Below are 24,335 nucleotides of genomic sequence, written 5' to 3' on the forward strand. Positions count from 1 at the left end.
TTTTTCAGGGTTGGAGCTGAACTCTGCAGGACTTGCGGCTCTCTAGGACCGAACTTGCCTACCCCTGTGTTAGTGTAAACATCTAAAAAAATGTGTGTGTGTGTGTGTGTTAAATTGTATTAGGGTACATATATTAAATAATGTGAAATATGAATGCACTTAAAATTTTCAAATGTGTTACTTATTCCGTCTACCCAATATGTTTACTGCTAGGGAAACAAAATGTCCCAAATTGTGTAAACAAGGTTGGAAAAATTGCATACCTCATTTAAAATAAATAGGAAAACAACGACAAAAACATCTAACTAAATATTATATGAACTAAGGTTGACGATCAATATTTTTGAAGGTTAACCACGTCCTTTCAATGACCATTTTGTTTAAAAAAATAAAAAAGTAAAAGTAAAGTAAAGCAAAAAGTAAAAAATTAAATAAAATAGATTTGCAAATCTCCAGGACCTATTTTGTACCCTATTCGTGAAAAGTGCCTAATTTACACCAGGGTTGCATTTTGTGCCCATTTATTTTCTCAGTGTGACTCAATTTTTTTAGAGATCATATTGGTACGACCACAAAATTACCCCACTGTCTTTGATTACACACTGCCATTTCCTGCATTTGAGAAACACAGAAATCCAAACATTCCAAATGTGGGACCAAACAGTGCAGACCAATTATCTGCAGCTGACAACACAGCATGTGTTGTCATGAGGCTATGTATAAATATAAATTGGATATTTTCGATCCACACATGCACCCTTACAAAAATGCACAATGGATTTACTTCAGAAAGAAAGAAAGAAAGAGAGAGAGAAAGCTAAAGACCAATCGTTATACAATTCCTTCACTTTACTGACATCATGCAGATTCATGGAACTAACTGATCGTTGATTCATGAGGTCACATCTCTGATGCACATCTTTTTGGGCTGTCCGATGCAATATTAATCTGTAACCCCTGAGCAAAGCATACTTCAATGAAATGTCTACTTATTAATTCAATTGCTCACTCATGCGCATTCATCTATTTATTCACCAGTAGACACGACGCTCCTGACTCGGCAAATACAGATTAAACGCACACTGGAAAGCTTACAAATTAGCACTGTTTAATCTACAAGAAATAGGTGCTGTACTGCGCTGCTTTCAGCTACGACTGTCTTGTCATTTTGGAATGGCATGAAAATATTTATAACTTTCGAGGACTGCATTGACTAACGACTAAAAAAAAGCCCTGGCTGAAGCGATGCCAAGAACTGATGTGGGTATTTTTTATTGTAACTTCTGTGGCAGGCTGTCTGTGACAGTGTTGATGAATCTTCGTAGCTGGAAATACTTCAGTTTGAGCGTTTTTCTGCAACGGACATACATAAAAGGACCGTTAGCCTGATGCTGAGGGAAGTTTTCATTCGGTTTTACCTGCAACGCGCAGCAGTCTGGCCAGACTGAGGAGGAGAGTGGACTGTCTGTACGCAGTAGGGCACTTGGAGATGCATTCCTTTATCAATGATAGACGATCCGTCCGCAGACGCACTGCAGAGAGAAAAGAGGAAATGAAAGAAAAGAACAAAACAAAGAGCAAGAGTTAAGACCTAGCAGAAATGCAGTATGTACAGTCTAGAATAACTAAAATCTGAAGCATACAATCACCGTTTCATACAAGCTGTGCTTCCCGCTAATTTGGAAATTTGTGCAGAATTTGTCACATGACCATTTATTTACACAAAACCACATTGACACTTGAAGATTCTTTGCTTTAGATCATAAGATTTTCCATTAAGATTTTTTTTATTTTACTAGATGTCTCTCCATTGAGCTAATGTCTTTTGTAACCTCTATAGAATATTTGGCAAACAACTTTTTTTTTTCCACATTGCCATATATTTAGACAGACATAAAAAATAATAACTTTTTTTATGGATATCTGTTACAGGCAGTTGTATATGTATAAGTACATAAATATTGAGATATATACAGTACACTACCATTCAAAAGTCTGCGGTCAGTTTGAAAATACAGTAGAAACAGTATAATATGTGACAGACACCCATGACAAAATTATATGCTGTTTTCGGTTCATATTTTTTTTCATGTCAATGTAAAGCACATACATTTTTTAAAGATCAGCCATGAATTATTGAATGACGCTTTTTTTTTTCCCACAAAATGATATTTGTGGGGTAAAGTGCGTCATACACTTTGGGGTAAGTTGTGGGGTGTCTGTGGCTCAAATAATACTGATCGTAAACTCTGCCTACAAATGTAGGGAATATTATTACAAATAATATTATAATCACAAAATGTTGAAAAACTGATTGCAAAATTAAAAAGTAATTAAAATATTAAAATGCATATTAAAATATAATTATAATTAAAATATTATATTATATTTTCAAATATTCTTTTGAACATTAAATCAAATATTTTTCTTAAAAGATTTATGAAAATGTGGATAACATGCAGCAAATTAAATCTTGGGAAATGTGGTAATGTGGGGCAAGTTCTGTTGCTGGACCATTTTCTTTTTTTTTTTTTGAGAATTCATGTTATAGACGCTTTTGTTTAATTTCACACGTCATAGTTAAAAGTGGCACAGCTCACCGCACTCTCCCCATACCACAATCCCACTCTTTAACTTGACCTTCCATTTCCAATATGCCGAAAGAACCAGATTTTTCTTTTTATTCTCTTTCTTTCTTTCATTTATTGCTCCATACTACACAATGCCTTACATACTACTTAATTAAATAGTACGCCGTATACAGTCCATACTGTGCAGTATGCATTAGCTAGTATTCCCTTTAAAACACAGCAAAGATCTAAACTAAAGAAAATTTATGAAAAACGCCAAATTCACTGCATGCATTCTCCTCACTTCCTGTACTTGTGATGTGTGGTAATTGGATGGACACAAAGCATGTCTCGGCTGTCTGACTGAGCACAGTTTAAAATACTGAGCTGGAAGTGGTCTGTGCTGGAGGTCACGCTGGTCTGAAGCAGGCAGGGGGCAGAGCGGGCTGCGAGTTACAGGCCTGCGGGGGGGCAGACAGCTCCATCTTCTGAGGAGACACCGCGGGGGCAGCACCTGAACCGCACACAGACCAGCCAGCCATCAGCAGCACCTGCCAAAGCCATTAACCTGCTTCCAAAAACAGCCGCGCATCTGTGTGTGCGGCATTAAGAGGTTTGTGTTTACTTGAATGTGAGCCTCGTTGATTACAGTTTAGCTTTTGCTTCTTTATCGCTCACACTTTTACTTGTAAAGTTGAAAAGTGCAAATTTAAATAAGCAAATCTGCAAAATAAGCAGATAAATTAAGCAGTAAGTCGAGCTTTGAGGCAGGCTACAGCTCCTCGTTGGCTGACAGTTGAGTGTATAACTTTGCCTGCTAGGAAAAAGACCAGAGCGCATGGACAGCTGAGGGATCACTCGGGTCACGAGGGGCAAATGAGCTCAAGGAGAGTTTCCACTTGATGTATTCAGACTTCCTTCTTAAGTTCAGGAAGGAGAGTTGAGTTGCTCCTGGTCTTGCCTTGACTACATAAAACAGTTTCTTCACTTCTTCAAAAGGACACTGGGAAAAACATACATAGGGCTAAAGAGGCCTTCCACTTTTTTTTTTTTTTTGAAATATGTGTACTTTTACTTCACTTTTCACTTGTGTTGTGTTATTAATGATATCTTGATTTAGTCTCCTCACAAATGTGCTTCACTGACAACAACAGATTAACAATAGATGACTGGCTGCTTTAAATCTCCAGACTGAACATCAACATTGGTTTTTCCGGATATCTCTTTTGTAACCTCAATAGAGTATCTAGCAGAAATCTGAAAATGGAAATGAGAGAGAAAAGCTCTTGAGGACAAATGAGTGTGTCAGTAATACCATAAAAATGCAAGTCTTAATTGAGGGGCGTCCACACAGGACACGTTCTTGTGTTAAAACAGCTAGGCTGAGCACAACAGAACTGCTTTTAACTTGAAATGTATGGACTCTGAGGGGGAAAAACTGCAAGTCATGGTACAACGGCTAGATATGTTCATCGTATGTGTATATAGACCAACAATGTACGACAAAAAGTTGTGATGTGTAAAGCCCCTTATTACTGTAACAAATCATTAATACACTCTTCAATTTTCACAGCATGAACCAGCGAGAATCACTTCACTTCCTCTTGCCATGGAAGGGAAAAAAAACTAAACAAAAAAAGGTGCGGTCACTTTTTCAAAATCTATATGTGATAATGCTCAAAAAGGTTGACCCAACTGGCATTCACACATAAGGCTGTTTTTGTAAAAAAAAAAGAAAAAAGAAAAATAAAGATACATACATATTTCTGTTAAATGCTTTTTACTGCTGTATTGGAGCATAAAAAAATTATTAAATATCATTCTCCCTAATGTTCACCCAAATAAAAACTGTGGAAAAAATGTGCATTTAATAGATGTGCATTTTTTTTATTTTTTTTTACTGTATGTTACTAATTGCAACAACAATGGCTGCTTGGTCAAATGATGGGGAAAGTGACTATTTTGAGCCATTTCAGAGGAAATCCACAAAAACTAAATTAGTTGGGGATATTTAAGATTTTTTAATGTCTTCTGCTCACCAAGCCTGCATTTATTTGATCAAAAATACAGTATGAACAGTAACAGTGAAATGTTATACAAATTTCAAATATCTGTTCTCTATTTTAACACATTTTAAAATGTAATTTACTGCTGTGAAGGCAAAGTTGAATTTTCAGCATCATTACTCGTCTTCAGTTGTCACATGATCCTTCAGAAATCATTTTAATATACCGATTTGGTGAAACATTTCGACTTATCAGTGTTAAAACAGTTGTGCTGTTTAATATTATTTTTGTGGAAACTACGACCATTCTCTTTCAGGATTCTTGCATGAATAGAAAGAGAACAGCATTTACAGGTGCATCTCAATAAATTAGAATGTCGTGGAGAAATATAAACTTTGTCACTTTTGATCAATTTAATGCATCCTTGCTGAAAAAAATAAAATAAAATAAAAAATTTACTGAGACTCCAACCTTTTGAACATTTGTGCATTTTAAATATCATCACTAGTCTGAAAAATAGATATTTTTGATACATTTGGACATTTTTGACATTTTACTTTTGTCTGTTTTTATGAGAATGTTTCCTCAAACCAAACAGGAAATGCAAACGAACAGAGCCATAAACACAAACAGGCGCATCAGGGGCTTATTTTCCAATGGTCGATTTGATCTAGTCGATTTAGTCAGCTTGAGCACCAATCTCCTGAAGGAAATGGAAGGAGAACATATTTTCGAACCGTAGTAATAGCTTAGTGCTGCATTACCTTGTAAGGGAAGAACCTTCACGCCAAACTGCTCCAGTCGAGAGAGGGCGCTGATGAGATCCAATTCCTCTTGGACAAGAGAAGGACAATCCGTGATCAACAGCAGACACGACCTAATGGACACACCAATTATTACACAGAATATTCAAAATATGATATTTAAGGGACAGTTCACCCAAAACTACTTCACTTTTCTGAAAATAAAAAACTCCTTTTGTGTTCCACAGAAGAAAGAACTCGTATTGGTCTGGAACGACATGAGGATGAGTACATGATGGCAGAATTGTCTTTTTTTTATTGAACTGTTCCTTTAAAGATAAAACAGAAAAACCAGAAGCCATTTCTTCAAATGAGTTTTGATTCTTATTTCTTAATTACAGACTGAGACTCTGACATCACGTTGCTTTCATACCGTTATCAGAACCTTGCAGAGGCCTGCGTCTGCTCCAAATCTGTGCTGCTATAAATGTGCTTCATAGGACAACGGGGACAGACCAAAGAACAAATAAAAGCACAGATCCCGGGCCAGCTCTGCTGTCACTTTCCAATATAGTTTGGCTGAGACAGCTGGACCTAGGGAAGCTAGCGGTGCAGTTTTGAGCCAAGCCAGTAGCAACAGAGAAAGCAGAGCAGAAATAATAATTCAATTTAAGAGCTTGAAGAAAAAAACAACAACGACACCAAAATGCAGCAGCATTTTTCGAGTAGTTTCCTCTACAATCTGTGAGTTTTACATTACGTTTTACAATCCAGAAGACCTAGAAGACTGTTTCCAGCTCCGCTTTGCATAAGATTTACTATGGGTCGTACAACTACAGGCCAATATAAAAAAAAATTATTCTACCCTTCAAACAGTTTAAGGCGCTTACACAGCAGTTTTCTACGAATACAGTACACAACATATTAATCACAGTGGTGTGGCTTAGTGATCTGGGGTGAGCAACCACAAGGTTGAAGTTTAAAACTATCACCAGTGACCTTGAGTAAGGCACCTAACGTGTACTCTGCATGTAATAAGTGTAACATAAAAAGATTTGAAAGTGTCTGCTAAATGACTGCATACTTATTAATCAAACAGCATTCCCCCTGGGTAAAATTAACATGCAACACATGCAGGCAAAGGCTGATAGGAAACAAGTTGGCCTCAAAGAAATATTTGGAGACCGAAGCCACACTTAATGTCATACATAAATACAAAATATCAAACCTAATGGCATTGAATAATGATCTTTTAATGAAAAAAACTTCACTTCTCTTTTTTTTTTTGCAATGACTTTTAAGTATATTAGACTCAGGGCAATATTAGTAGATGTCTGAACTCAGTTCTCCTTAGGTGAAGTTCATGACATTCTCTAAATTGTAATGAGCAGTTCTTATAATACCTGCTGTTGTTAAAAAAAAAAGAGCGAGAAACTTTAAGGTCTGCCAGCAGTTTTCTGTCAAAATAAAAGCTTGGTGGTTTAACATTTGAAAATTAAGAAATTAGAACAACTATAAATATTGGTATTACACATTTGTATTGTAAAAAAAAAAAAAAACATTTTGCCTTAAATTATTACATAATTTCTTATTTTTTAGAGTGAAATATGAATTGCATAAGTAAAATTTAAATGTATACAATTACATATTTTAATGTTTTATTTAATTTATTATTATTATTACTATTATTGATTTATTTTTCCCCAAATGGTGCAACCCAACCACTAACATTTGACAACCCTAATGTATACAAATACTTTATCTCAATTTTTACAGTACAGTATATCTTGCAGTTCACAGAAAGCGATATAAATATGCACTGAAGTGTTTGAAAGCAGCCGCCTATCAGCGACTACTGAATCGAGTCTGTACTTGGTGCAACCAGTGCTGTAGAAATGCCAGTATTGTAACGTTTTTAAAATGTCAATATCGACTTGGTACAGAAGTACTAATAGCCTACTATTGTCAATAATAATAACAAGTTACTGAATTACTGCAATACTTCTCTTAAAGTTGACCACTGGATAGAAGTTTGGGAAACACAGTAGCGATGTACCAATCTTGATTTTTCAAGGCCGATTCCAATTTTTTACAAGCAAATGGGCCGATTCTGATTTGTTAATATTTTGTTTTTTAAAGCAAGAGATAAGATAGAATGAAAATATGAGTACATAAACAAAATGTTTTTTTGCTCTATTACAGGCTGATCTCTCTGTAGCCATTTTCCAGGACATTTTACATTTTCTCTCATTTCCCACATGCTTTCCAAGACTGGAAAATTAGTCATCAATTTCCCAGGTTTTCCAGGACGTGTGGGAACCCTGTTAACAAACTCCAATTTGTGACATAATTTGCTGCAAATTTTCAACATTTTTTAAATAAATGCCATTGAATTGATCCTTTGTTATATAATGCAATGTGCAATCTCACACATTTTTTGTGTAATTTAAATTGTGTAAATAGTTTTTGGGGCCACTTCAGACATACGGCAAAGGAAAAAAGTACTATAACGCAAGTTACATGTGCCAAGTGATTTTTATGCAAGAACAAAAAGGAATCTAAAGCAGACGTTACACCAAATGTGTTTGTTTGCTGTAGTCAGTGGTTGATTAGATAGTATGACGGTCCTGATCATCATTAGAATCAGCAGTCAACCAAAGGCTTGAGGAACCAGGAAAGCCACCATCATCATCATCATCAATTCACCACATCACAATCCCACCAGATTTCTGAAGTACAGACCGATGAAAACTCTCATGTTCTTTTACTACATCGCTCCACTTTCTTTCCACTGAACACTTTAAAAACACTCTGCTCAGCGTGTCAGAGCAGCCCAAATGGTTTCAAGGCGTTTCCAAGACAACTGCGTTACTATTAAAATGTACGTGAAAGCACCAGCTATCTTCAAAATCCCTGTAAAACCCATTCAACATGAAACAACCGCACTAAACACCCACTGCACAACCCTCTGCTTCCTGGGGCTAAAACAGTCTTTGTAATGAAGGCCTCTGATTAGCCTCAGTAAGCTAATAATTACAAGTGTTTTTATTGGTTTTGTTTAGCAGGAAGTGTCCGTATGTTAGTGACGACTTAAGCAGTCGCTCTCTCAGGATTACACACGGGATGTCTGTTTTCAAGGCCACCTAGTTTGAAAGTAGTATTTGTGGCAAACGCAGAAAATTTGAAAATTGTATTTTCAAATAAAACATCTAGTTAAAACCCCACATCTCATTTACACTCACACATGTATGATTTATTTCAGTGTTCGAAAGAAGAGGGAGAAAGGGACAGTTAGACAGGAACAGAAGAGAGTTCTAGGGCATCTTTAGCATTCTGTCGGTTTTTCGGAATTTACTTTGCATCTTAACCTAGTTTGAAAATCCACAACAGATGTTTCTGTTCTTAACCTCTTTACAAAGTTGGATGTATTTAAAAGTTCATGGTCTAACTCAACACAGTCAATACATCACAATAAAAAAATGTAAGAAAGTGCTGTGCAAAAATCAACACCGTTGTGCTAAAGTGGGTGATAGGACATTGCAAGGTGATTACAAGGTGTAATGGGTGGTTGCTAGGTAGTTGGTCCTATAAGTCTCTATAATATTCTAGATAGAGCTTGGTTCATTTCTTCAATGGTATCATTAATAGGCACTGTTACATGGTTGCCTGGTGCTCTGGGTGGTTGCTAAGGCATTGCTAGAAGGGGTTGTCTTGTTGGGCTACATAAGCGTTTTTGCTTTCTACAACAAAAACAATGTCCAACAACAAAAACGTTCAGTAGTGGTCTGTGGAGGAAACATGCACTCTGCTTATAGGCTATTATTTCTATGGAGATCAATAGTTTAAATTAGACTGCTTTTAATCGCTCGTTTTCTCACCCACAAGGCAAAAATCCTTTGTATGATCACTTTTAGAAGTAATAACATACAACTACAGCACATCAAATATGGTAAACGGAAGCTCATGCATGCTTGCTTGACGTAGAGACCCAATGAGGTTTGTTCTTGCCAGTCAAGCATGTATGGTTGCGCTTCCGTTTACCATATTTGATTGACTCTTTATATGTGCATTGATCAGTGTTTGTACAGTATATACCGTATTGGCCCGAATATAAGACGACCATGATTATAAGACGACCCCCCTTTTTCCAGATGTACCTTTTGGAAAAAGGCTTTTTAAAAACCAAATCTTGTTTTTTCTCAGTAAAACACATTTTGTCTTCAATTATTTTCATATTGCATATTTTTCCTATTTTAATTTTTGTTTTGAAAGTATGGTAAAAACTGAACTGACATGACTACTGCCTTCTCAAAACGATTTGTGCAATTGTTTGTTGACCCAATATATATATACCCTACTGTTCAACTGTTCGGGGTCTGTAAAAAAATGTTTAATGTTAATGTTGAAAGAAGTCTCAAATAATATCTTAACCAAGGCTGCATTTATTTGATCAAAAATACAGTAAAAACTGTAATGGTATCACTTTACAATACAGTTCCATTTGTTAACTATATTTAATACCATGTTAGCTCCGGTCCATTAAATAACTAATAGATACAACTTTTGATTTTAAAAATGTATTAGTAAATGTTGGAATCAACATTAACTAATAACAATAAATGTTTGTTAACTAATGTTTTAGGGGAAGTCGTGGCCTAATGGTTAGAGAGTCGGACTCATAACCCAAAGGTTGTGGGTTCGAGTCTCGTACCGGCAGGGATTGTAGGTGGGGTGAGTGAATGTACAGCGCTCTCTCCCACCTTCAATACCACGACTGAGGTGCCCTTGAGCAAGGCACCGAACCCCCAACTGCTCCCCGGGCGCCGCAGCATAAATGGCTGCCCACTGCTCCGGGTGTGTGTTCACGGTGTGTGTGTGTTCACTGCTGTGTGTGTGCACTTTGGATGGGTAAATGCAGAGCACTAATCCCGAGTATAGGTCACCACATGTCACGTCACTTTCACTTTTTTTTTCACTTTCACTTTTATGCGTATTTGGCGCCATCTATTGTTGTGGGTGTATTATTGACATGTCAAAGTCTAGACCCTGAATATAAGACGACCGCGTTTTTTCAGATGTATTTCCAAGAAAAAAACATCGTCTTATATTCGGGTCAATACGGTAAATAAAAGTTTAGATTAAAATCTATTAGACATTAATCTATTTAATCTATCCTGGATTAAATCAAGTGGATTAAACCACTTGATTCATATGGATTTCCTTTATGATCTCTTTATGAACTTTTGGAAGAGGTGGAATGGACTTTTAATGGAGGGACAGAAATCTCTTAAGTTTTCATTAAAAATATCTTCGTTTGTGCTTCAAGGATGAACATAGTGTTGCTTTCGTCAACGAAAATTATGACTAAATATCGTCGTCAACGAACCTTTATCACGTGACGAAAACGAGACGACGCAACGTAAATGCTGGTCATGTGACGATGACTATAATTAAACTAAAATTAAAACAGGCCGCCAAAAACAACACTAGATGAACATAAGTCTTATGGGTTTGAAACGACAAGTAAATGATGATTAAAGGGGTCATATGATTCTACATGCACTTTTACAAGTTGTTTGAACTGAAATGTGTGTTGGCAGTGTGTGTACACACAATGCCGGAGCAGGTGTAGACAAGAATGGCTCCTAAGCGATTGAGGTGTTTTGTTGTTGGATGTAATAATGAACATAGCAGTCGTCGTTTACTCCCGACATTTGAGCCGCTGAACTACATTACATTACAGCCGCTGATTACATTGTTTCTGAAGGGAATGCGCCCCCCATCTACATAAATGTGCCTATGTTCGCGCGAATCATTCATGATCCAGCCTCATCTACAGAAGAAGTGAGTATAATGTTTTGTAATGAATCTGTGCAAATCGCCTTTCCTAATAATGTGCTAATTAGCATGTTTCACGATGAATGCGGCTAAAGTAAACAGTCTCTCTGAGAGCAGCTCTGAAGAGAGGGGCGGGGTCAGCATAGCTCATTAACATTTAAAGGAAAATGCTACAAAAACAGCTTGATCTGAAAAGAGCTGTTTTTGACAGGGTAAAAAAAGGTGTTTTTTACACTACCATTGAGAAATTTTAACCAAACTATGTTACAGACTTTTCATTAAGACCCCAAAGAATCATATCAACTTGTGGAAAATGGGCATCCTATGACCCCTTTAAATGATGACAGAACTTTCATTTTTGGGTGAACTCTCCCTTTAAATAGCCTTAGCAAGATCCACTAAAATTCTTTTTGAACTACTGACACCAAAACAGCACTACTGATTCTTTCAATGAAGAGGAAATCAGTCATTCTCTTTCAGTCCTAGTTTCTCCCAGAATCCTTCACTGACACATTCTCCCACCATTTTGTTTTCAATCTGTCACAGTCTTTCTCTCTCAGTGGAGGCAAAAGTGCTATCATTTAAACATTAAACTCATAATTACGGTCCATCTAAGTTTCCTGTCTGTCGGTGGCATGTGCGAGTGAGAGACAGTGATGCGTGTGAATGCATATGGAGTGACGAGTGGCGACCCGTCCAGCTTCCAGCCCATGAACAGACGACGGCCTAATTACTGACCCACTTTGCAACACGGCCCATCGCTCAGGGGCCGCAATCTGTCACCCTTAGTGCTCCAGCCCAACACAACAAAAATAGGCAGACACACAGAGAAGACTGGAAACACATTAACCTAGAGCTGCAGGGCGGAAGTGAGCGACCGACTGTCTGTCTCTGATGGAGTCGATCTCTCATTATGGCAGCTAATTACACCAATAATAGCCATTGTGAAGGGCTGGACTCATAACAGAGGCAGGATACCAGAATGGCGTTGGACCGTTTGATTCCTGCAGGGTTTCTTCCTCTTTCCTCATAAACTCCTCACACAACTGCAGAGTTTGAAGAGGTAGTTTCAGGCTATTTTCACTCATGGTTTGATAGTTTGGTCAGAACTAGAGTTTGATTTGATCCCCCAAGCCCCCTGTCAGTGCATATTTCTTGACATAAGAACACATGTTCGCATACATTATCCCAGTGGTTATGCCAATATTTTGGCGATGTTCCCTAAAAAGTTTAAAATTTGCATAATATTAAAAAAAAAGTTGTATTTATTAATTTAGCTGACACAGGAACCTACATTAGCATTTTTTAAAAATGTAACTTGGTAAAAAAAAATGTAAAAAAAAAATGTAAAAAATTTTTTTTACTGTAACTTGGCCTATTGTACTCTGCTATTTCTGTGTATTTTCTGTCACAAAAATGAATAAAGTATTAAAAATAATAATGTCTAATAATGTAAATATTAATGTAACTTTGTAATTTATTTCGAGATATTGCAAGACATATTTAGTATAATTAAAATGAGTTATTATTATTATTACTACTAATAAAATAATTGTAATAAAAATATTTAAAATAAATTAACTGCAATTATCATAATAATTATGATAAAAAACATTTTAGTTATACAAAAATATGCCATTTTATTCATTTAGTTTGAGATATTACAAAATACATTTTGTATCATTAAAATAATAATAATAATAATTATTATTATTTCTTAATAATACAAAAATACATCTTACAATATACAAAAAAAGAGGCACAGCTTTACAGGAGAAACATGAAAGGAATAGTTCACCAAAGCAAAGTTACTGTTTGTATTTATGCCAAAATTTGAGTCCTTGTTCACCAAAAAAAAAACTAAATTCTGTAGCAAGCGCGGTATTTGTGAAAGTGATTGAGGTTTGAGAACTAGTGAAGTCTCCCATGCTCCCATTACCTCATATTTTGAGACGGACTGGAATTTTAAAATCTTAATTATTAAGAAGTTGAACGTTATTTTCTGCTGTTATTGCTAGTTTATGTGGCACACACTATCTAAACACATCAGAAGATCATGGGACATCATACCGTGCCAGGTTCATGCAGGGATCACTGAGGGTGGCTGAAGAGTTGAAGTATTCACGGGCAGCAGCCAGAACCAGCTCCACGCTGCGGCTATATGACACACGGCCGTGAGCTTTACCACGGAACGAAACGCTGACTGGAGTGTCCTCTGACACGGCGCTGCAGTGCATCAGCTGACCCGCCAGACGGACGTTTTCCTCTCTTCCCGAACATAGCAAACTCTCCACAAACACCTGCATGGACGAGTGACAGAGATTGACAGTAAAAGAGAGAGAAAGAGATCAGTGGCGTGTAGTGGAGACCCATGGGAAGAACACGTTCAGGTGTGGCAATTAATCACCAGTCTTTAGTCAATTGCCGGCGAGACAGATTCACTACAGGAGAAATATCAAAAACTGCTCTTTCAATGACAACACAATCTCATGAGCATCTCTGTGCAACAGCTGTGGTGTTCTGGGTAATTTCAATGTTGCCTTCAGCTACATTTAGGCAGAGTAAGACATCAGCATTTTCTGTGGTTAGACCTATTTGTGTGTTCTTCAAACTGAACCAAAGTTCCCTCATTATAACATCATAAAATCCAAAGAATAAGCATTATTAAATAATAGATCGAACTAATTCTCTATTGATTCCTGCTGTTCTCTGCACAAAATCCAATATCCACTATTTGTTGTGTGGTGATGTTAAGATGTTGTACTTAAATGATGTTTGTTATTTGTCACGGTTGTAAGGCACAACTGGTGGGTTCCTGAAGTAAAAATACCATTGTTTTTCTACACAAGTAAATTGTTTTTTAATGATTTACATGATTTTACATTGATAAGCACAAAATCCCCAGTGGAGAAAATTAAAAGACGTTTTACTGCAGGAAGCCAACAGTTGTGCTCAATGACAGTGATTATAACAATATAACTCCAAATCAATTTCTAACTACTAATACGATCATTCAAGCATTTGAAGTAATTTTGTAAATACTTTTATTTAGCAAGGATACATATTGAATTGACCAAAAGTGAAAAACAGACAAGTATAATGTTACAAAATGTTTCAATTTCAAATAAATGCTGTTCTTTTGAACTTTCTATTCATCAAAGTATCCAGAAATAAAAAGTATCAACTTTTATAATAAGAAGAAAGTGTTTCTTGAGCAACAAATCAGCGTATTAGAATGATTTTTGAAGGATCATGTGACACTCAAGAGTTAAGGCTACTGAAAATTACAATCACAGGGGAAAAAAGGCATTTTAAAATATATTTACATTTTTTTTTTTAATATTTCACAATAGTACTGTTTTACCTAATTTTTGATCAAATAAATGTAGCCTTGGTGAGCAGAAGAGACTTCTTTCAAAAACTTTTAAAAATCTCATCAACCATAAACTTTTGAATGGTAGTGTATAAATATAAAATGTATGAAAATTTTGAAAGGAAAACTTGAAATCGCATCATATGACCCCTTTAAGGAAACAATCAAATTCAAATCAGCTAAACAAAGTAGCATTACTGGGGACAGATATTAAGACAGCTGATGAGAGAACTCAAAAATCAACAATTCTTCCCCCACCACTGTGTGTTTATTGCATGTGTGTGCTGCAAAACCTGAATGTCATTAACCGTGGCCCTTGGAGTTTCATATGGTCTTTAGAAATATAATCTGCAAGTGCTTTAATCTGTCTGCATTAGAGAATCCAATATCTGCAGTGCACATTGCACCTATAACCATAACACGGTTAACTCCCAACACCGCACAAATGAAATATCAACTCATGCTCGGTCTACGAGCCAATGAGCCATTCCTAATGCACACCCACAGAAGTGAGGCAGAGTTTAGAGCTGGTTGCTGAGGTTTGTGTAAGTTCATTAGCTGTTTAGCTATTGAAGAGATTTCAAAGCAACTCTGCAGCACTCTGTCAAATGGACCCAGACGCAGAGGGAAAATGGTGAGAATGCCAATTTCCGTAAAACTACATCAAGTTCTTTCATTTTCCTCTCAGAACTTTCAATTTACTGTTCGTCTGGGATTGTCTTTCAGTAGCTTGGAGAAAAATACAGTGCAGGATCCCATACTGACAGAAACTGGGTAAGAGCAATTCGAACAGAGTACAGGTTGAAAGATAATTCTCTTTTGTCGTTGTGTTTTTTTTCTTTCTTTCTTTCTGGTCACAGGGTGAGCAGATCAGAGTTGAGAATGAACACCTGACGGCAAGTTCAGTTCGGCTGTTCTGCTCTTGATTGTGATGAAGAAATCGATAGTGATGAGAACGCAGCCTCGTTAGAGAATGTGAAAAATTACAGAGCAAACAGACAAAGCCCACCGTCGGCATCAGACTAATGCGCAGCCTGAGACTCTTTCACACACACATACAAAAGAAGATGATGAGAAGATAGATAATGTTGGAGCTGTGAGGCAGAATGAAATGGTTAGAAAAGTAGAGTGAAAAGATCACAGGAACTTTACAAAACACACAAAAAATAATAAAATAAAAACAAATGCTGCAGTAAGTACAGAAAAACATAACAGCTTTGTGACAAACCAGACAAGTTACAACAGTAAGATTAATTACAAAAAAACATATAATATGCTACAGTATATATTATATATTATATTATATTATATTATATTATATTAAACAGTTCTTTCTGGTCCTTGAATCTGATTGGCTGATAAGCGTGCGATTTTAGAGTGATAACAGAACTCCTCCAACCGTTTCACCGTTTGTATCATTCCGTTTGCCGTACTTCTCACAGCGAGTGTCATGGCGGTTGGTCAAATCCACTATAATTTAAAAATAATACTGTTTTTGTGTCACAGAATGTAGTTTTAAGAGTTTTTTAGGCGTGAATGTACTTGTTTAGACTTAAAATATTCACCTCGGCCAGATCTTCTGGAATTTGCCGCTGGCTTTGATGTCTCTATAGTGGTTAAACATTAGATATTATTTGTTTTAGGTAAATCTAACGGACAGTCTATGGTCTCAGTCTATTATTTGTTCCAGAGCAAATAGTTTTGGCTGAGAGCAAAATCTCATCACGTTATATTTTATGTAACTTAAATGCTGTAGCTATATCAGAGCGCTGCCTTTGTGCTTTTGACTGAATTGACTAGCAACTTGATGATGGCTGTTGTTGTCGTTTATTATTCAATAAATAATATTTTATATAAATAATAGTAGTATTTAGTATTGGGTAGTATTTAGTATTGTGTGTGTGTGTGTGTGTGTGTTCGTGATGGTGATTTTAGTTACATTGTTCCGCCATTAGATGGTGACTGAAGAGACTGTTTTACGAGTCAGCGGTAAAGACTTTTACATTGAAAGAGACTGAAACAGAAATTATTTTTACTTTTAATAACAGCTGATAAGACACAGTTAACAAATGCACTGATCAGCACTGTCATCAGAAATCACCCTTAACAGATGAACGAATAGTATGACAAAGATATCGCCTTCCTCAGCGGACATTTAAACTAATGTTTTATTGTGAATATGAGATTGAGCTGAAGAATGAATGCTGTATCAGATGCAGGTAATCACACTCGCTCAGTCCATCTCTCTCATAATACTCTACTCTATATAATACAGTGAGCTTTTAATAAAGTAATAAAATAAGCTTTTAAAGAAGCAACTCAACGTTCCTTCATCTAAAGTAATGTTTTCGAATTAGTAACGGAGGCTTGGGCTCACAGCTGTTAAAATGTTAAACTGAGATCTGAATCCGTGGTGGAAGAAAGTAGTTCTGCACAAAAGAGGGCTTTAAAAGACACTCTATTTCTTTTGTTGTTATTTCTTATGTCTTTACACACTCATGCCATCGAACTGCTGTATAAACGCAATATCACACTCGTAGACATGAGATATGGCTGTATATCGGCACGGGTGTGATTCGGCCGTAGGCACGAGGACGCAGGTAATCACAGCGTGTGATATTGCTTATATATTATATTATATTTGTGACGAGTGGGGGTGGGGCCGAGAGCCGTGGGAACGGAGCGAGGCCGGTGGAGTAAATGCTAATGCGCGACACCTGCGCCACTCACAAGACAGGTTGGTTCATTCTTGAATGAATCAGCTGTCTGAACTAATCGGTTGAATGAATGACTCAATGACTCACTCATTAAGTGACTTACCGCCACTTACTGGTAGTTTAGTATGTTGAAAAGTATGCATTTCCCCCCCAACATTTTTTATTTGTATATTCATAAATGTGTTTAAAACATTAATCTCATAACATTATTTATAGCAGTTGTAATTTTGCAGGGTAAATTATTTAATCTGACTGCTAACATGATTACAATTTATTGATAAATTTTAATAATTTGACTTGAAAGGTGATGCATACATTTTAAAAGTAAAAAAAAATAGTCCTTTATAAAGGTAAATAAAAATATGCAGGTTTAAGTATGTAAAAGCTGATAGAACACTGATTAACATATTGCTTCAGAATAATTGTTTACACCACCTAAAATCTCGGTAATGTGGTAGTTTTGTGGGGATATTTTGTGTGGAATATTGTCTGCTGATATGAAAAGTTCACTGTATATCATAGTAAAAAAATATCATTTATGACAGCATTTAATTTTTTTTTTCTTTTTACATTAAGCACATTAATGTGACATATATGTATGTAATATAATGTGTATTTCCATTACAGGTTTAGGTCTTAAATTTAATATAAGGTGGTATTAAAAAGGTCTTAAGTCTTAAATTTCACTTGTTCATATCTGTAGAAACCCTGTGTGAGTTATTCCTCTTATCGGGAAAGCATATCGGCATAATTGTACATATCGGACCAATGCCGATGTTTACATTTTAAGCCATTATCGGCCGATTCCGATATCGTTCTGATGATATTGCGCATCCCTATTTATAACAAATTATTCACTGTTACATTTTTAGAAAGTATAAAGCACTAAAAACACAAGCAACCAATTTCAGATGCAACAAGGAATCTTCAAATATTATAATACATTCTAACTTTGGTTACAATTATTTATAAAAATATTTAATGCATCACTGCGTACGTTATGAATACCTTTATAATGCATTATACATAAAGGCTTCAAGTAAAGTTTTATCTTTTTTTTTTACTTTTTACAGTTTATACCTGATAAAATATTTCAGAGTTTGAAATAACTATGCCCATGGAGTTATAACATTGTTTTTATTTTCATGACTTTTCCATGTTAGAAATCTCACTTTTAAAACTCATATATCCAGGTTTTGAGGACCATGTGAATCCTGGTTCTTATATATATATTTATACAACAGTTCTTTCTGGTCCTCGAATCTGATTGGCTGATGCCAACAAATGCACAGAGCAGCGCTGTCATCAGAAACACCTTAACAGATGTAAGGATAGTACGACAAAGATATCGCTTTCCTCAGCGGACATTTAAACTAATGTTTTATTGTGAATATGAGATTGAGCTGAAGAATGAATGCTGTATCAGATGCAGGTAATCACACTCGCTCAGTCCATCTCTCTCATAATACTCTACTCTATATAATACAGTGAGCTTTTAATAAAGTAATAAAATAAGCTTTTAAAGAAGCAACTCAACGTTCCTTCATCTAAAGTAATGTTTTCGAATTAGTAACGGAGGCTTGGGCTCACAGCTGTTAAAATGTTAAACTGAGATCTGAATCCGTGGTGGAAGAAAGTAGTTCTGCACAAAAGAGGGCTTTAAAAGACACTCTATTTCTTTTGTTGTTATTTCTTATGTCTTTACACACTCATGCCATCGAACTGCTGTATAAACGCAATATCACACTCGTAGACATGAGATATGGCTGTATATCGGCACGGGTGTGATTCGGCCGTAGGCACGAGGTCGCAGGTAATCACAGCGTGTGATATTGCTTATATATTATATTATATTTGTGACGAGTGGGGGTGGGGCCGAGAGCCGTGGGAACGGAGCGAGGCCGGTGGAGTAAATGCTAATGCGCGACACCTGCGCCACTCACCGGTCTCGAGTCCCACGGAGGAGCTCCGAAAGGATAAAAGGAGGAGTGACGACAGTGTTGGATGAGAGAGGACCAGGCCTGGACTTTGTTTTGTGTGCGGCAGTCGTCCGCGAGGGGCTGCTGTTTTACTTTCATTTTGTGTTTGTTTATTTTATTAAAGTGTTTAAATGTTCGCCGGTTCCCGCCTCCTCCTTCCCGAACTACGAACGTTGTTACATTATATTATATTATATTATATTATGTAAGTGTTGTACCTGATGGCAAGTTTCTGGCTCTAGACAGGTATAAACATTCTGCTGCATGTCCAGGAGATCTTGAAGTAAACTTCTCCACACTGTCTCACTCACAGGAGGGTTTCTGAGCAAACAACAGACAGTAAGACAGGTCCACACAAGTGCTGTGGGAAATGCTAAGGTGGCCGTGTGTGTGAGTGTGTCATACTTGCGTCCTGTGTGACGGGTGAGTCGGACCATCAGCTGGTGAGCTTCCTCTTTGCTGTTCTGACTGTTCCTCACGAACGAGATGGGCTTCTGCAGACCGTGTTTCTCCAACACCTCAGCAACACTAGTGAGAGACAGAAATGTAAATAAAAGTGCCTAAACCGTTAAAACTGGCTTACAGTATTTGTGAAGCCCTATAAAACAATGCTGTACAAATATAAATGTCTCTCTATGTACACTACACAGTTCAAAAGTTTGTGAAGTTTTCGAAATAAGTCTCTTGTGCCCACCAAGATTGCTTTATTTAATCATAAATACAGTAACATTGTGAAATAGTTCAACTGCAAAGAACTGTTTTAGTTTGTAATATATTTTAAAATGTAATTTATTCCTCTGATGGCAAAGCTGAATTTTTAGCAGTCATTGCTTCAGTCTGCAGTGTCACACTGACCTTCAGAAATGGCCCTCAAGAAACATTTATTATATCAATGTTGACATCAGTTGTGCTGCTTAATATTTTTGTGGAAATCATAAACAGCATTTAAGAACAGTAACATTATAAATGCCTTTACTGTCACTACTACTGCAGAATTTTACTGGATACTACCAAGTGACATGATTTTACAGCAAAATAGTATGATTGGATGCACAATTGTGGATATACACAAAAAAAGAAAAAGACTATTTTGCTATCCTAAATATGCACAATTATACTGTTCTTAGGATTTTATTATGTGCATATTATGAGTTTCGACCCACCAGTTAAAAACCTCTGTGGCAACGTACATCAGAAGACATCCCTAACCACAGCTATATGCTAACAGCTGCTCAGAAAAGCCAACAGACAGAGGTGTCTGAATGAACCTCAGTGAGCTGAACTGGTGCCGTGTCTGGCTGAGATGCCCTCAATAAATGTGGATGCACTGTCCCTTGGGAGCATCTAGCACAGATGTTTTCGGTTTCATTCCTTTCTTCCTGTCTCACACTCCTTCCCTTATGTCTCACTCTTTCTCTCTACAATCTGCTAGAGTCAGAATTTCTTTTTTTTTCTGTTTCACTTACATATTTTTGCGTTTCCCTCTCTTTCTTCCCACTCTTTTTAACTCCTCTCTCCACCTGTGTAGCTCTTTAAGTCTTTTCCAGTGATTATGACCTGCTCCTGAAATGGCTGCTTAAACATGCAAAACGTTTTACCTTGTAATTGTATTTTGTTTTGGAAAGCTTTATTTTACTTTACAACATTACTAGTGCAATGACTAGTGTTAATCGCATTAATGTTTATTTTTTTCTCATGATGTTATAATGGTTAAATGATAATGCAATATTAACAATATCATCTCACACACACACATACATTTATTTATATTTATATATATATATATATATATATATATTATATAAATACTGTAAATTGTGTGTGATAAAATGTATGCAAAATTTACAGTGATAAACTGTGTACTGCAGGAGTGTAATGTGTTCATGTCCAATGTCATGTGAATAAAACAATCAACATTGTCTTCTAAAGCCACTTTTTGTAATGTCTACTTGTGATCATTAGAGAATGTCGACATTGATTTCTTTCAAAACAGCAAAGAAAATCCGGTTTTGATATGCCCTCTTTATCATTCAAACAGAGAGCAGGGGGGATAAAAGAAAACACTGGCAAAGACACAATTCAGATACAAAGAGGGGAAAGGGTAAATCTTGAGAGACTGAGAAAAACGAATGATAAGTTAGAGAGCAAACAAGAGAAAAAGAGTGAAATTAAGGCTGCAGCGACTGCGCCCTCCCAGGCCAGTCATAAATATTTGAGAGAGAGACTTTCATCATCCTTTCCTCCAACAGAATTCTAATGGATCTAAAGGAATGTGTCTCTACGGAGCCATTACAGGCTGATCACGTCACCTGAACTGAGATTGACACACACGCAAACAGACGCAAAGACAAAAACACAGAAATACATGCAAACATGGTGCAGCGTACAACATACATACAAACATGCTTTGTTCATACAGAACAGAGCAGAACTCAAATTTTTTGGTTTGTCTGACTCAAATCAGTTTTGGTTTCTTGTAGTCTGCACAAACAAACAAATAAATGAATAAATAAAGGCCAGTGTTTATAAATCAGATCCTGAATCCAATCTGATTTTTTTTGGAATGTGTCTCAGTCAGCCAGGCTGAATTTAAAGTAGTTTATTTTGTCATTCAGGAAGTATTGCATATGTAACATAACACAAAGTGTGCAAAATGGTCTCAAGCGGTGTCCGAATACACTCATTTCTACTCCATCGTTCCTAATTTAGCAAACTAACTGACGTTGTCTACGTAGTGAATGGCAAATGAGTGAACACTTCGGCAGTTTTTGGACAGTATATGCATGAATGCGTAAAATGCCTCTGTTCTCTCATGTGCTGCATGAGGGAGATGTCATGATGGACGTGAGCAGACCAAAAATGTCCCATTTTTCCATTCTCTCTCCCCACAATGACAGCTATTCTCAGTAGTTATGTGAGAAAGTCTTTTGACACTGTGCTGAAGCTTACATCATTACACACTGAATACTGACTACACCAGCGGCTCTCAAACTTTTCAGGTCACGTACTACCTCTGATCAAATCAAAACATCCAAGTACTGGCTAGACACAACAATGATCTTTTCATTTCCATTAGCTTTGATTGCTGAAGTGCTGTGAGAAACATACACATATTGCTGCATTCAGATTAATATTGATAATTCTGCAGTTCAGATAAACATGTTGCTGTAAGACCCTATTAAGTCCTTTGACTGGCCCTTTGCAGATGTGTGGAAGGACCCTACAAGAAAACATACATGCATCACAATAATGACATCTAGAAAGGATTACAATGTATTTCTGTGAGTTAATATGCAAAGTTTGCAATCCAATTCAAACACATAAATAATAAATATAGCCTACTCTGGAATATGAGGTAATGTGACCAATCTGTCTTGAGGTGTTTGAAACAGACTGGTTATGTAATTGATAAGCTACTGTGCTCAGAGTTGAGTGATGAATCCAGCGTTTCAGAGTCAAAATGAAGGCCCCTTTTAAAAGCATGAAGTCATGAAATCAAAATGGAATATCTCGCCTTTTATACTGATTCACATCTGGCATTCTTGAACTAATAATGTTGGCTAGGAAATACAGTTTTGAATTTATAAAGCTATATTAAACTAGTAAATAATTTAGAAATTAGAAATAATATTGAAAAAATAAATAATACATGATATAAAATATTTAAAATAATATAAGCATTTTATAAAATTAATCTGCACACTACCATGCAAAAGGGGCCAGTATGATTTGTTTTAAAGAAATTAAAAATATATATTTTTATTCAGCAAGGAGGCATTCATTTAATCAAAAGTAAGAATGAAGACATTTTAAATATTACAAAAGATTTCCGTTTCAAATAAATGCTGTTCTTTTAAATGTTCTATTCATCAAAGAATCTGGAATGAAACAGTTTCCAAAAAACAGTAACTGTTTTCAACATTAATAATAAGAAATGTTACTTGTGCATCAAATCTGTATATTAGAATGATTTCTAAAGAATTGTGTGACGCTGAAGGCTAGAGTTATTGCTGCTGAAAATTCAGCTTTGCTATCACAGAAAAAAAAATACATTTTAAAAAATATTAAACAGAATATTTTATTTTGGTAGCATTATTTCATACTATTACTGTTTTAGTATACTTTTCATCAAATACTAGTAGCTTTAGTGAACATAAGAGACTTCTTTCGAAAACATTTAAAAACCTGACCAACCAAGTGAAAATTATGAAAGACTTTAATTACACTGAACGCTCGGTCATGTGTCAGAGACACCATAGAGTGACATATCTGCTATGCATATAAATGCAATTATAGCTAGATCTAAGTTCAGAGGATCATTTATACCATAGCAATATATCGCCAGCCCTAAAACCGCTCTATGGTAAAACATTAAGGCATTAAAGACCTGACAGTATGACTTTCTATAAAGCTGCTTTGAAACGATGTGTATTGTAAAAAGCACAAATAATACAAATAAATTTGGCTTGACTCGACTCATTCGGTCTCTTCTTACCTCAAGTGTTTCTCAAGAGTGTCCACCTGGTCATGCAAGGCTTTTGTAGTGTCTGTCTCTGGTCTGGGAAAGAGAGAGAAGCAAACAAGATCAAAGATCAGCCATCTGAACACACACAGACTGCATTTATCAAAAGTCACTTTCAAGATTTTAACCTTCCATTATCTAATAAGTCACCAGATCTAAATACTTGTTTTCTATTTGATCACCAGACAAGGTCAACACACACTACAATAGCAAGGCTAGTTAGCATTGTCCAGTTAGAATCTGCTGGCAGATGTTGTAACAACACTATCTGGACCCAAAAAGCATCTTTCTTCACAGACAGCCATTCAACAGTAGCAGAATATTCTGACTAAATGAAATTGCTTGCTAGAAACAAGCAAGCTGCAAATATTTAGTTAAATTACTGACAATATTTTAGCAGCTGAACAACTGCCATTGAAATGGAACAATATAATCCTTTTTTTAGGTTTGTGTTTATGTGGTTTTTTTTTTTTTGCTGTGCCCCTTGTGTGAACTTGTGCAGAAATCATGTGCAATTCTGCTTGAGAGTTAGGTTGCCATGGAGATAATGTCTGAATTGCAAAAAAAAAAAAAAAAAAAAAAAAAAT

General features: G+C 36.2%; 1 protein-coding gene across 1 annotated transcript in view; it reads right to left on the reverse strand.

Moving 5' to 3' along the window:
- Positions 1–24,335, reverse strand: part of nbas (NBAS subunit of NRZ tethering complex) — a 158,103-nt gene that overhangs the window by 90,985 nt on the left and 42,783 nt on the right. The window contains exons 27-32 of the mRNA XM_016496323.1: positions 23,722–23,784; positions 19,632–19,754; positions 19,445–19,547; positions 13,228–13,457; positions 5,341–5,453; positions 1,419–1,532 (exon numbers count right to left, since the gene is read on the reverse strand). Coding sequence (XP_016351809.1) covers positions 1,419–1,532; positions 5,341–5,453; positions 13,228–13,457; positions 19,445–19,547; positions 19,632–19,754; positions 23,722–23,784 — 746 coding nt within the window. The remainder of the gene's footprint in view (positions 1–1,418; positions 1,533–5,340; positions 5,454–13,227; positions 13,458–19,444; positions 19,548–19,631; positions 19,755–23,721; positions 23,785–24,335) is intronic.

This window comes from Sinocyclocheilus anshuiensis, unplaced genomic scaffold (genome assembly GCF_001515605.1).
Source record: "Sinocyclocheilus anshuiensis isolate Anshui unplaced genomic scaffold, SAMN03320099.WGS_v1.1 scaffold306, whole genome shotgun sequence".
Taxonomy (NCBI): domain Eukaryota; kingdom Metazoa; phylum Chordata; class Actinopteri; order Cypriniformes; family Cyprinidae; genus Sinocyclocheilus; species Sinocyclocheilus anshuiensis.